The following is a 12,231-nucleotide window of genomic DNA, read 5'->3' as shown; positions in this document are numbered from 1 at the left end:
GCGCTGCCTCGGGAGTCGGCCGATGATTGGCTGGGACGGGACTGGTGGGCGCGGCCGCTGCTTCTCATTGGCTCAGGCCTGGGCGGCCGCTCCCTGATTGGCCGGAACTGCGAAATCACGTGGGGAGCGGGCCGGCGGGCGACTCCTGATTGGCCGAAGTTGACAGGAGTGGGGCGGGGCCGGAGCGCGAGCGCCTCAAACTGTGGCGGGCGGTTAGGTGGGCGCGCATGCGCATGGGCCCAGGTGGGGGAGGAGCCGAGAGAAAAGGGGCGGAGCTCAGGTGAGGGGCCGGGAGGGGCGGGGCCTGGGGTAGGGCTGGCAGGGAAGGAACTGGGAGGGGAGGGGTCCAGGGGAGGGGCTGAGAGGGGCGGGGCCCAGGTGGGGGGGAGGGGCAAGGGGCCCCGAGAAGGTCTCAGGGAGGGGAGGGGCTGAGAGGGGCGGGGCCCAGGTGGGGGGAGGGGCGGGGAGGGAAGGAACTGGGAGGGGCCCGTGGAAGGACTCAGGGAGGGGAGGGGCTGAGAGGGGCGGGGCTCAGGCCCAGGGTTTTTCGGGGGGGGGGGGGTGTATAGGAAACGGGGAGAGAAGGGACCCGCCCCTCACAAAGGAAATGGGGGGGGTGTCATTGGGGAGCAGCTGGGCTGGGGGAGGCGGCAGGGGCCCCATGGCACCGATCCAGCACCCAGGCCTGGCCTGCAGGGAGCCCTGGGTTCAGGCGTCTCCCTGCCCCCCCTGTGGCGCCAGGGGCTAACTTGGGGGAGGGCCCCCCCCTTTCTCCATGGCGAGACCAGCCGGCCGATGCGCAGCCCGTCACATGGGGGGGCCTGGCCTAACATCGGCCCTGTCCCTGCTGGGCAGCATGGGTGGGGGCGGCAGATGGGGTGTGTCCCAACAGCTGGGGGACACAAGGGGTCAAGGCAACAGCAGGGGGCCAATCATTAAGAAACTTGGGTAATTAACAGCACCTGCTAATGGGGGTGCGTGTGTATGTGTGCATGCAAAATCCACAGGATTTCCCCCCACACACCTTGCTGCAAACAAGGTATGTGGGAGCCAGGACTCCTGGGTTCTCTCCCAGCTCTGGGAGGGGAGTGGGGGCTGGGAGCCAGGACTCCTGGGTTCTCTCCCAGCTCTGGGAGGGGAGTGGGGTCTAGTGGTTAGAGCGGGGCAGGGCAGGAGCCAGGAGACAGCTACAGGAACATGTTCGTGTTTAATTCAAATGATCTTTATTCCACATCCACGAAAACCAGCCGCCAGATGGGGAGCAGCTCCCCCACCCCCCATCAGGGCGGCCCCTCCTCATCCTCGGCGCTGCCTTCCTCCCCTGGCGGCGTCTCCTCGTCCTCCTCCCGCAGGAGGGCCGTGCTGAGGCTCTGCAGGTCGTCCAGCACCGCGGCCAGGGTCTCTGAGGGGGAGATCAGCATGGGGGAGATCGTAGCAGGTGAGGGTAGGGGGGCCATAGCCCCGCCTGGGTGGGAATCCTGGAAGGAGGGAGGGGAAGGTGGCGGGGGGTGTCACAGCCCAGGTGGGGCAGGGGGATCTTAGCAGGGAAACTCTAGGGGGGGCCATAGCCCAGGCTGGAGGGACTTGGGTGGGAGGCCTCTGGGTGGGATCCCAGCGCGGGGCTGGAGGCAGGTCGGTACCTTTGGAGGGAGGCCGGGCTCCCGGTTTCCCCAGCGGTGGCTGCTGGCCGGTCCCTCCTGGCTCCCCTCGGGCCGCCAGCCGGTTCTGCTTGTACTGGGCCAGGAGCCCCTCCTGCCGCAGTGTGGCCTGGGGGGAGAGGCGGGGTCAGGAAGGGGGGTGTGCGTTGCTCCCGGGGGAGCCCAGGCCTGGGACAGCAGGGGCTGCAGATAGGCACTGGGGGGCTCTGGCAGGGGCACCCCCCAAGCCAGCACCTACCATCAGCAGGTTCTTGTCTCTCTCCAGCGCCTGGAGCCGCGTCCCCAGTCGGCCCGTCTCCTCCCGCTTGGCTTCCTCCTGCAGCCGCGCCAGCTCCTGGCTCCTGGCTCTGTCCCGGGCCGCCTGGCGCTCGGCCTGACGCAGGGCCACCACTGCGGGGAGAGGGCGGGTGAGGGGGCGGCGGGGCGGGGGTGAGGGGGCAGCAGGGGAGCCGTGGGAGGAGCCTGGGCTAGCCGGGCGGCAGGAGTGAGGGGCGCTGGCGGGGGCGTCTCTCACCGGCCTTCGTCTGCTCCCTTCGGGCCTCGCTGAGCCGCTGCTCAAGCTCCGAGAGATCCTGACGCAGCCGCGTCTCCACCTCCGTCACCTTCTCCTGTAGGGCTGGGGGGGAACGGGGGAGTTAGCTCTGACTGCCGGGGGAGAGCGCCCCCTTCTGACCCCCACAGCTCCCTGCAGCTGAGGGCCACCTGCTGCCCCCCGTGCCCCAGCCCAGCACCCCCTGCTCCGCTCCCCACAGCCCCCTACTGTTCCCCCGCCCCAATCCCCGCAGCATGGCGCCCCCTGCTGACCCACTCCCCACATGGCACCCCCTGTTGATCCCCCTGCCCCGCAGCCCAGCGCCCCCTGCCGAATCCCCGCCACACTCCCCGTAGCCCGGCACCCACCACCAAGCCCCCACCCCACTCCCTGTAGACTCCCCCCCTGCTTCCCCTCCCACTCCACTCCCCACAGCATGGCGCCCCCCTCCCCGCATGGCACCCCCGCTGGCCCCCTCCCCGCTCCCTGCAGTACGCCCCCCCAGCCCTCCCCGTACCTCTCTCATATTCAGGCCGCAGCCCAGCCAGTTCCCGTCTCAGCCCCTCAGCCTCCTCCAGGCTCTCCCGCAGCTCCCGCTGCGCCCCCTCCAGCTGCCCCTGCTGCTGCCGCCGCTCCCGCTCCGCCGCCTCCTTCTGCTCCAGCGCCCCCTGCAGGCTCCGCGTCGCCTCCCGCAGCTCCAGCTCCGCTGCGGCCAGATGGGAGACGGGACGGGTGTGTTATTAACCTGCCGGGACCTTGGGCCTCCTCCCTGCACTTCCAGCTGTGGCCAGTAGGGGCCGCACCCTAGCCAGCGGTGGGGAAAGACTGTCGGGTGCGGTTTCACCTGTGCCACCGGCGGCACCGTTGAGCTCAACCCAGCCCACGTACCTTTCTCCCGGGCTTCGGCCACCTGCTGCTCGAGGATCTGGGCCCCCTTCTTCAGCTCGGCCACCAGATGGTCCCGCTCCTGGTGCAGCAGGGCCAGCTCGGCCCGGAGAGCCTCGTGGGACGGGCTGGAAGGGAAGGGGGGAATGAGGGAGTCAGACGGCCCCCTGAAGGAGTCCTGGCTCCCAGCCCCCCTTGCTCTAACCACTGGACCCCACTCCCCTCCCAGAGCCAGGGAGAGAACCCAGGAGTCCTGGCTCCCAGCCCCCCCACTCTAACCACCAGCCCCCAAACCCCTCCCAGAGCTGGGGATAGAACCCAGGAATCCTGGCTCCCAGCCCCCCAGCTCTAACCACTAGACCCCACTCCCTCGTGGCACCCCTATAAGTGCTGTGCCATTGGCTGGTTCCCGTCCCCAGGGTGGGGTGGGGCTGGACAGGACTCACCCGTCGTTCTCCGAGCCAGTGGCCTTGGGCTGCTCGTCTCTCTGCAGTCGAGCCAGGGCCACTTTACGAGACACCAGCCCTGCAACCACACAGATGTAGAGTTATGGCTCAGAGATGCAGCCAGCTCTGGGGCGGGGCGGCTGGGAACAGCCCCACAGGGATGCTGCAGGGGATGGCCCATCTGGCGCTGAAATGCAGCCACCTCTGGGGTGGAGTGGCTGGGCAACAGCCGCACAGTGACGCTGCTCAAAAGTTTGGGACAGGAAGTGAAGAGGGATCATGTATCCTATTGAGACCCACAGAAGATGTGATCCAGGACACCGGGCTGGATAGGCCCGTAGGTCTGCCCTGGGGCAGGCGGGATACCGGGGTAGATGGGCCCATCGGTCAGATTCACTGCTCCGGTTCGTCCCTCTCACCTTGGATGGTGTCGACTCTCTTGGCGGCGAAGGTGACTCGGTTTCCCAGTCCTGCCAGGTTCGATGCGGCCGCCTTCAGCTCCGCCTCCTGCCCACCAACCTGCTGATGGAGCCTGTGGACAGGACAAGACCGAGGGTCAGAGGGCATGACCTCCACATCCTGACCAATCAAACACTTGGCCTTCCACCCGCCGGGCCTGCGACCCCAGAACGGGAGGAGGAGGGAACAGTCGAGGTTGTGACCTCAATCACACCAGCCCCAGCCGCTGATGGTCCACAGATGCCAAAACACTGCAGCAAAGGATTCTGGGTAGCAGGGGTGTGGCGGGAGCAGCTGGCTATAAGGTCATGCTAATGGGGGGACAAGATCAGAGCCAGGGATCCTTGGTGGGGCCAGATCGAAGCCGGTGCCCCCTAGAGGGGAAAAGCCTCTATTCCCCGGGGCCCCCCCGTTTGTCTGCAGAGCGCCCCCCAGTGGTACCTCCTCACGATCTCCACAAGACCCCGCAAGGCGCCCTCAGCCGCTTCCGCCCGGTGCTGGAGACGCTGCCCTGAGTCCTCTCGGTGGGACAGCTCAGCCCGGAGCGTCTGCAAGGGAGCAGAGCGCCAGTCCCAGCCAGCGCCCGCCCTGGGGTGCCATTCCCCACCCTCCTCAGCCAGCGTCCGCCTCGGGGTGCCATTCCCCACCCTCCTCAGCCAGCGCCCGCTCCGGGGTGCCATTCCCCACCCCCCTCAGCCAGCATCCGCCCCGGGGTGCCATTCCCCACCCCCCTGAGCCAGCCAGCGTCTGCCCCGGGGTGCCATTCCCCACCCTCCTCAGCCAGCCAGCGTCCGCCCCGGGGTGCCATCCCCCACCCTCCTCAGCCAGCCAGTCCCTGCCCTGGGGTGCCATCCCCCACCCCCCTCAGCCAGCCAGTCCCTGCCCTAGGGTGCCATCCCCCACCCCCCTCAGCCAGCCAGTCCCTGCCCTAGGGTGCCATCCCCCACCCCCCGAGTCAGCCAGTCCCTGCCCTGGGGTGCCATCCCCCACCCCCTGAGTCAGCCAGCGCACGCCCCAGGGTGCCATCCCCCACCCCCCGAGTCAGCCAGCGCACGCCCCAGGGTGCCATTCCCCACCCCCCTCAGCCAGCCAGTCCCTGCCCTGGGGTGCCATTCCCCACCCCCCTCAGCCAGCCAGTCCCTGCCCTGGGGCCGGATGGGAGCCGGCGCCCCCTAGAGGGGAAAAGCCCCATTCCCGCACCCTCGAGCCAGGCCCGAACCTCGCTGTTCACTCGTTCCATGTCGGCCTCAGCTGTTTTATCCTGAAGACTGTGACGCAGCAGCGCCACCTTCTGGTCCCTCGACTCCACTTCGCCCTGCAGCTCTGAGACCTAGAGCGAGAGCGTGGGGGACTGAACTACTCCGGGGGGGTTCTGCGCATCGGCGGACGTGCCCAATCCCTCGGTCTCGCAGAATTTTGTATTTTCTCGCACAAAAAACATTTTGCCTAAGAAGCGCTGCAGTTTCGCCTTCTGCCCACCAGAGGGCGCTGTGGCACCAGAACAGCCAGCTGGTTTCCTGAGACTTTGGAAGTGGAAGGCAGGTTGGGTGAAAGTGACCATGAAATGGAAGAGTTCATGATTGTAAGGAATGGTAGGAGGGAGAACAGCACAATAAGACAATGGATTTCGAGAAGGCGACTTCTGCAAACTCAGGGAGCTGGTAGGTAAGATCCCATGGGAAGCAACTCTAAGGGGAAAAACAATTGAAGACAGCTGGCAGTTTTTCAAAGAGACATGATTAAGGGCACAAGAGCAAACTATCCCACTGCGCAGGAAAGATGGGAAGTCTGGCAAGAGACCAGCCTGGCTTAACCAGGAGATCGTCAGTGATCTAAAAATCAAAAAAGAGTCCTACAAAAAGTGGAAACTAGGTCAAATTACAAAGGCTGAATATAAACAAGTAACACAAGTCTGTAGGGACAAAATTAGACAGGCCAAGGCACAAAACCAGAACAAACTAGCTAGAGACATAAAGGTAACAAGAAAATAGTCTACAAATACATTTGAATCAAGAGGAAGACCAAGGACAGGGTAGGCCCGTTACTCAATGGGGGGGGGGGGGAAATAATAACGAAGTGTGGAAATGACAGAGGTGCTTAATGACTTTTGTTTCGGTTTTCACCAAGAAGGCTGGTGATGATTGGACGTCTAACATAGTGAATGTCAGTGAAAACGGGGTAGGATCAGGGGCTAAAATAGGGAAAGAACAAGTTAAAAATTACTTGGACAAATTAGATGTCTTCAAGTCACCAGGGCCTGATGAAATGCCTCCTAGAATACTCAAGGAGCTGACTGAGGAGATATCTGAGCCATTAGCGATTATCTTTGAAAAGTCATGGGAGACGGGAGACATTCCAGAAGACTGGAAAAGGGCAAATCTAGTGCCCATCTATAAAAAGGGAAATAAGGACAACCTGGGGAATTACAGCTTAACTCTGTACCTGGAAAGATAATGGAGCAAATAACTAAGCAATCAATTTGCAAACATCTTGAAGATAATAAGGTGATAAGTAACAGTCAGCCTGGATTTGTCAAGAACAAATCGTGTCAAACCAACCTGATGGCTCGTTACCCTGTCAAAGAAAGTTTGTGGATGGGGGGAAGTAGTAGACGGGGAATATAGCTTTTGATACTGTCTTGCATGACCTTCTCATAAACAAACTACGGAAATACAACCTAGATGGAGCTACTATAAGGTGGGTGCAGAACTGGTTGGAAAACCATTCCCAGAGAGAAATCATCAGCGGTTCACAGTCATGCTGGAAGGGCATAACGAGTGGGGTTCCACAGGGATCAGTTCTGGGTCCGGTTCTTTTCAATGTCTTCATCAACGATTTAGATAATGGCATAGAGAGCACACTTATAAAGTTTGTGGACGATACCAAGCTGGGAGGGGTTGCAAGTGCTTTGGAGGACAGGATGAGAATTCAAAATGATCTGGACAAACTGGAGAAATGGTCTGAGGAAAATAGGATGAAATTCAATAAGGACAAATGCAAAGTACGCCACTGAGGAAGGAACAATCAGTTGCGCACATACAGAATGGGAAATGACTGCCTAGGAAGGAGTACTGCGGAAAGGGATCTGGGGATTATAGTGGATCACAAGCTAAATATGAGTCAACAGTGTAACACTATTGCAAAAAAAGCGAACATCATTCTGGGATGTATTAACAGGAGTGTTGTAAGCAAGACACAAGAAGTCATTCTTCCGCTCTACTCTGCACTGATCAGGCCTCAACTGGAGTATTGTGTCCAGTTCTGGGTGCCACATTTCAGGAAAGATGAGGACAAATTGGAGAAAGTCCAGAGAAGAGCAACAAAAATGATGAAAGGTCTAGAAAACATGACCTATGAGGCAAGATTGAAAAAACTGGGTCTGTTTAGTATGGAAAAGAGAAGACTGAGAGGGGACATGATAACTGTTTTCAAGTACATAAAAGGTTGTTACAAGAAGGAGGGAGAAGAATTGTTCTTAACCAATGAGGACAGGACAAGAAGCAATGGGCTTAAATTGCAGTAAGGGAGGTTTAGGTTGGACATTAGGAAAAACTTCCTGTCAGGGTGGTTAAGCACTGGAATAAATTGCCTAGGGAGGTTGTGGAATCTCCATCACTGGGGATGTTTAAGAGCAGGGTCAGACAAACACCTGCCAGGGATGGTCTAGGTAATACTTAGTCCTGCCATGAGTGCAGGGGACAGGACTAAGTGACCTCTCGAGGTCCTGTCTAGTCCCATGATTCTATGCTGCGTTATAGCGCCACAGCGCCCTCTGGTGGGAAAAAGGCAGACTGCAGCACTTCTTAGACAAAATGTATTTTATGACAGAAAATACAAAATTCGATGCCCAGTTCTGCAGAATTCCCCTGGAGTGGAGTTGATCACTGCTGGCAGAGCCAGGTTAGGACAGAGCGGGGCACACAGGGCTACTGGGGGTCACAGACTGGGGTTCAGAATGGCTAGTGGGGGGCACAGACTGGGGCATGGGATGACAGCTTTGAGCCTGGGGACGGCGGGCTGCAGAGACCCATGGGATGCGGGGTGCAGGGACACGGGCAGATGTGCCTGACTGAATGGGAGAGGCTCGGGGTCAGCCAGGGTCTGCATGGGGGAGTCTTCCCAACTCCCTAACAATCCCCCCTGCCAAGAAAAACCTCCCACCTACACCCAACACCCTCCTGGCTCCTTCCCTCTCCCTCAGCTCCTCCGTTACCCCTGACTCCCCCAGGCGTTTGCACTGCTTCTGACGGGGGTAGGAAATACAGCTCTGTAGAGTCATTTAGAAGAATCAAACCAAGTTGTGTATGAATACGCCTCGTAAGGAATCTATTTGTCAAAACAAATGACCAGCATATTTTTTGCTTGGGTCTGTATCGTTACCGACATACTCGCTGACGGATAGTTTGAAATAAATGACCAAAATAATTGTAACTGCCATGATTCTATTGTGTTATTTTGACAAATCAAATACGCAGAATTTGGGAGAATTTTCAAACATTGTGTGCAAATTTTACATTTTTTGGAGCAGAATTCCCCCAGTATAGAACCCAGGAGTCCGGGATCCCAGCACTAGACCCTGCTCCCCTCCAGCAGGCCCTCACCTTCCTCTGGAGCAGGTTGGTGGCGTCCACGTGGCCGAGCTCCTGGGATCTGAGCTGCACCATGAGGGCAAAGACCTTCTCCCGCCAGCGGCTCAGCAGGGACTGGCTCTTCTGGGCCGGCTCGGGCTGCAGGGGGTCACAGGGCTGGAGGGAGACATTGGGTCAACGCCCGGCTACAGCGCAGCCCCCCGCAGCACAGCACCCCCTAGAGCCGCCCTGGGGAACTGGGCCAGCCCCGGGTGCCAGGGGAGAGCGACCCAGCGGTGCCAGGGGGCCGTTACCTTCCTGGTCAGTTCCAGCTCCTGCAGGGCCAGGATGTCGCTGAGTGAGGCCAGTCTGAGCTGCAGCAGCTCCGCCGTCGTCCTCAGGGCGTCGCGCTCCCCTTCTAGGCGCTGGGGGTGAGGGGAGGGTGTCAGCGCCCCCGGCTGGGGATCAGTCTTGTCCCTGTGTGTGCCAGTGCCCCCTGCTGGGGGGATCAGTCCTGTCCCCATGTGTGTCAGCGCCTCCTGGTGAGAGGGGATCAGTCCTGTTCCCCCCCATGTGTGTCAGCGCCCCCTGCTGGGGGGATCGGTCCTGTCCCCCCCCATGTGTGTCAGCGCCTCCTGGTGAGAGGGGATCAGTCCTGTTCCCCCCCATGTGTGTCAGCGCCTCCTGGTGAGAGGGGATCAGTCCTGTTCCCCCCCATGTGTGTCAGCGCCCCCTGCTGGGGGGATCGGTCCTGTCCCCCCCATGTGTGTCAGCGCCCCCTGGTGAGAGGGGATCAGTCCTGTCTCCCCCATGTGTGTCAGTGCCCCCTGCTGGGGGGATCGGTCCTGTCCCCATGTGCGTCAGCGCCCCCTGGTGAGAGGGGATCAGTCCTGCTCCCTGCAGGACGCAATAGGAACGGCCCATGTGTAGCTCGCCCCTCCAGAGCCCCCCCTCCTCACCTGCACCTGGCCGAGTAGCTGCTGCCTCTCGGGGCCCAGCCCGCTCCCCTGCTCCCCCACGTAGGTCCGCAGCTGCTGCAGCAGGGCCTGCTGGGAGGCCAGCTCCGCCTGGGCCGTGCTGCGGGGGGGAGAAAACAGGGGGTTGACACATGGGGACGGGGACTTCCTGCCTCCAGGGGGCGCCATCCCGCAGCCGTTCCTACCTGAGTTGCTCCTGCAGGCTCTGGCGCTCCCGTCCCCTCGCCTCCAGCTCCTGCTCCAGCTGCAGGGCCCGCTGCCGCAGGGAGCCCACTTCCGCCCCATGGGCCACGCAGAGACGGGAGAGCTGGGGGGAGAGAGGGACCTGGGTGGGAAGAGAACCCAGGAGTCCTGGCTCCTTGCCCCACCTGCTCTACCAACCAGACCCCACTCCCCTCCCAGAGCCGGGGATAGAACCCAGGAGTCCTGGCTCCCAGCCCCACCTGCTCTACCCACCAGACCCCATTCCCCTCCCAGAGCTGGGATAGAACCCAGGAGTCCTGGCTCCCAGCCCCACCTGCTCTACCCACCAGACCCCATTCCCCTCCCAGTGCTGGGATAGAACCCAGGAGCCCTGGCTCCCAGCCCCCCACTCACCTCAGCCTGGTGCTCCCCCAGCGCCCCCTGCAGGCGCTCTGTCGCCCTCTGGGTCTGGGCCTTCCCTTCCTCCAGCGCCGCCTGCAGCTCCCCCCGCGCCACCGCCAGCTCCTGCTGGTGCTGCTCAGCGGCCACTTCTAGCTCCGCCCTCAGGGCATCAGCTTCTGCTTGGCCACGCCTCCTCTGCTCCTCTAGCTCCGCCCTCAGGGCATTAGTTTCCGCTTGGCCACGCCTCCTCAGCTCTTCCAACTCCGCCTTCAGGGCAGTAACTTCTGCCTGGCCACGCCTCTTCTGCTCCTCTAGCTCCGCCCTCAGGGCCTCGCCCTCAGCCTGGCTCCTCCCCCTCAGCTGCTCCAGCTCCCCCTGCAGACAGGCCACGGTGCTTTCCCTGGCGGCCACCGTGGCCTCCTGCTGGAGGGCGGCAGCTCGGAGCCCAGCTAGCTCCGCCTCCAGCCGCTGGATCTCGTGGAGCTGGTGGGAAATGAGCTCGGCCTGCTGGGATATGGCCAGGGTGTGACGGGCAGCGGGGGGCTCTGCCTCCCTGTCCAGGGACCTGCAGGGGAGGGAGAGATGGACGTGGGGCTTTTCACCTCTAGGGGACTGGCTCCGATCCTGCTGCTGGAGGGCGGGGGAGAGACTGGCTGGCTCAGGGGGGTGGGGAATGGGATACGGCCTTTTACCTGGTCCTGGCTCCAGGCTCCTCCGTTTCCACTCCTGCCCTCCCCCTGGGTGCCCTGGCGCCCCCTGCTGCCCATCTGTGCAGCTCATCTCGGAGGCGCTGGTTCTCCTGCCTCAGGTCCGTGAGCTCCTGGGGCTGCCAGCAGGGCGGCCCGGCCCTCCAGGGCGCCGCTCCAGAAGCAGCCAGGGGAGGGGCCGACCGGCTCTGGAAATGGGAGGGAGGGATCAGCCCCCTAGGACCTATGGGAGAAATGACACGGAATGGGACCCAGGCGTCCGGAATGGCAATGCATGGGGCTCATCCCTACGGTGCTGGAGATGGGGAATGGGCCCCAGGTGTCCAGGATAGCAATGCATGGGGCTCATTCTTAGGATGCTGGAAATGGGGGATGGGACCCAGGCATCCAGGATGACAATGCATGGGACTCGCCCCTAGGGGAAGGAAGACCAGGACATGGAATGGGACCCTGGCGTCCGGGACGGCAGTGTGTGGTGCTGGGCTGAGGGGACTCTCAGAGCTGTGGATGTTACCGGGGGGTCTGGGGGCTCCGAAGGCAGCTGGTGGGTCCAGGTGACCCCTGGATTCTTCCCTCTTGTGCATTGTCCCACGGGCGGCCGGACGACTCCCCGTCCCTAGAGGGGAACAGACTGGCTCGTCTCTCTCCTCCGGCCACGTGCCACCGGGCGGCTGCTGCAGCCTGGGGACTTATGATAGACCCTACAAAAACATCCTGAGCTGCCACACCGCACCTAGCAAGGCAGATCCCCCCCCATTCCCATCCCCCACAGTCCCCCCCGCGCGGGGCACGCCGGGAGTCTGGTTCCCCCCCCCTCGCGCGGGGCACGCCGGGAGTCTGGTTCCCCCCTCCCGCGCGGGGCACGCTGGGAGTCTGGTTCCCCCCCCACACGCGCGAGGCACGCCGGGAGTCTGGTTCCCCCCCCCCCCAACCGCGGGGCACGCCGGGAGTCTGGTCCCCCCCACCCCTTCGCGCGGGGCACGCCGGGAGTCTGGTTCCCCCCCCTCCCCACGCGCGGGGCACGCCGGGAGGCTGGTCCGGGGTCCACACCTGTCCACACCCGACTTGCTCCAGCTCCCCACTCTGGGCTGCGGGGAAATCTCGCGAGACCAACAGCCCCCCCTCGCGCGACGGGCCCGCGGGAACCCGAACGAGCCAATCAGCGGACAGGGGGCGGGCTCATAGCGAGGCTCGCCCCTTTCCCCTAACTAACCAATCCGCGCCGCGGGGAGGAGTCATCGGAGGGGACTTACGCTCTCAGGCAGTAGTGACCAATCAGCGAGGAGAACGGGAGCCAGCGCCTCCGCCCCCAGGCAGCGCTGACCAATCACAGCTGTAGGAGGCCAGGGCGGAGGATTGAGGAGGAGCTGGAGGCCGGGGTCCTTCCCGCAAGCCTGGGGCTGGGGGCGCCTGT

At 62.5% G+C, this 12,231-nt stretch overlaps 1 protein-coding gene across 2 annotated transcripts; it reads right to left on the bottom strand.

Moving 5' to 3' along the window:
- Positions 1-1,199: 1,199 nt before the first annotated feature.
- Positions 1,200-12,015, bottom strand: CCHCR1 (coiled-coil alpha-helical rod protein 1). 2 transcript variants are annotated; one of them, XM_065563119.1, is made up of 18 exons: positions 11,868-12,015; positions 11,332-11,518; positions 10,803-11,040; positions 10,123-10,675; positions 9,711-9,832; positions 9,508-9,625; positions 8,863-8,973; positions 8,582-8,725; positions 5,200-5,310; positions 4,422-4,528; positions 3,941-4,053; positions 3,522-3,600; positions 3,079-3,203; positions 2,708-2,896; positions 2,173-2,274; positions 1,897-2,048; positions 1,641-1,767; positions 1,200-1,402 (listed from the first exon to the last, which is right to left on the bottom strand). In XM_065563119.1, exons 2-18 carry the CDS (start codon positions 11,399-11,401, stop codon positions 1,281-1,283), a joined length of 2,583 nt encoding a protein of 860 aa, XP_065419191.1. In that variant the 5' UTR covers positions 11,402-11,518; positions 11,868-12,015; the 3' UTR covers positions 1,200-1,280. The 2 variants fall into 2 exon arrangements, with proteins under 2 accessions (XP_065419191.1, XP_065419190.1); XM_065563118.1 differs by having other exon boundaries at positions 11,332-11,433; positions 11,868-11,996.
- Positions 12,016-12,231: the final 216 nt, after the last annotated feature.

Source organism: Chrysemys picta, chromosome 12 (genome assembly GCF_011386835.1).
Source record: "Chrysemys picta bellii isolate R12L10 chromosome 12, ASM1138683v2, whole genome shotgun sequence".
NCBI classification, from domain to species: Eukaryota; Metazoa; Chordata; order Testudines; family Emydidae; genus Chrysemys; species Chrysemys picta.
The sequence above is the reverse complement of the archived record's forward strand: the minus strand, read 5'-3'. Positions and strand labels throughout refer to the sequence as shown.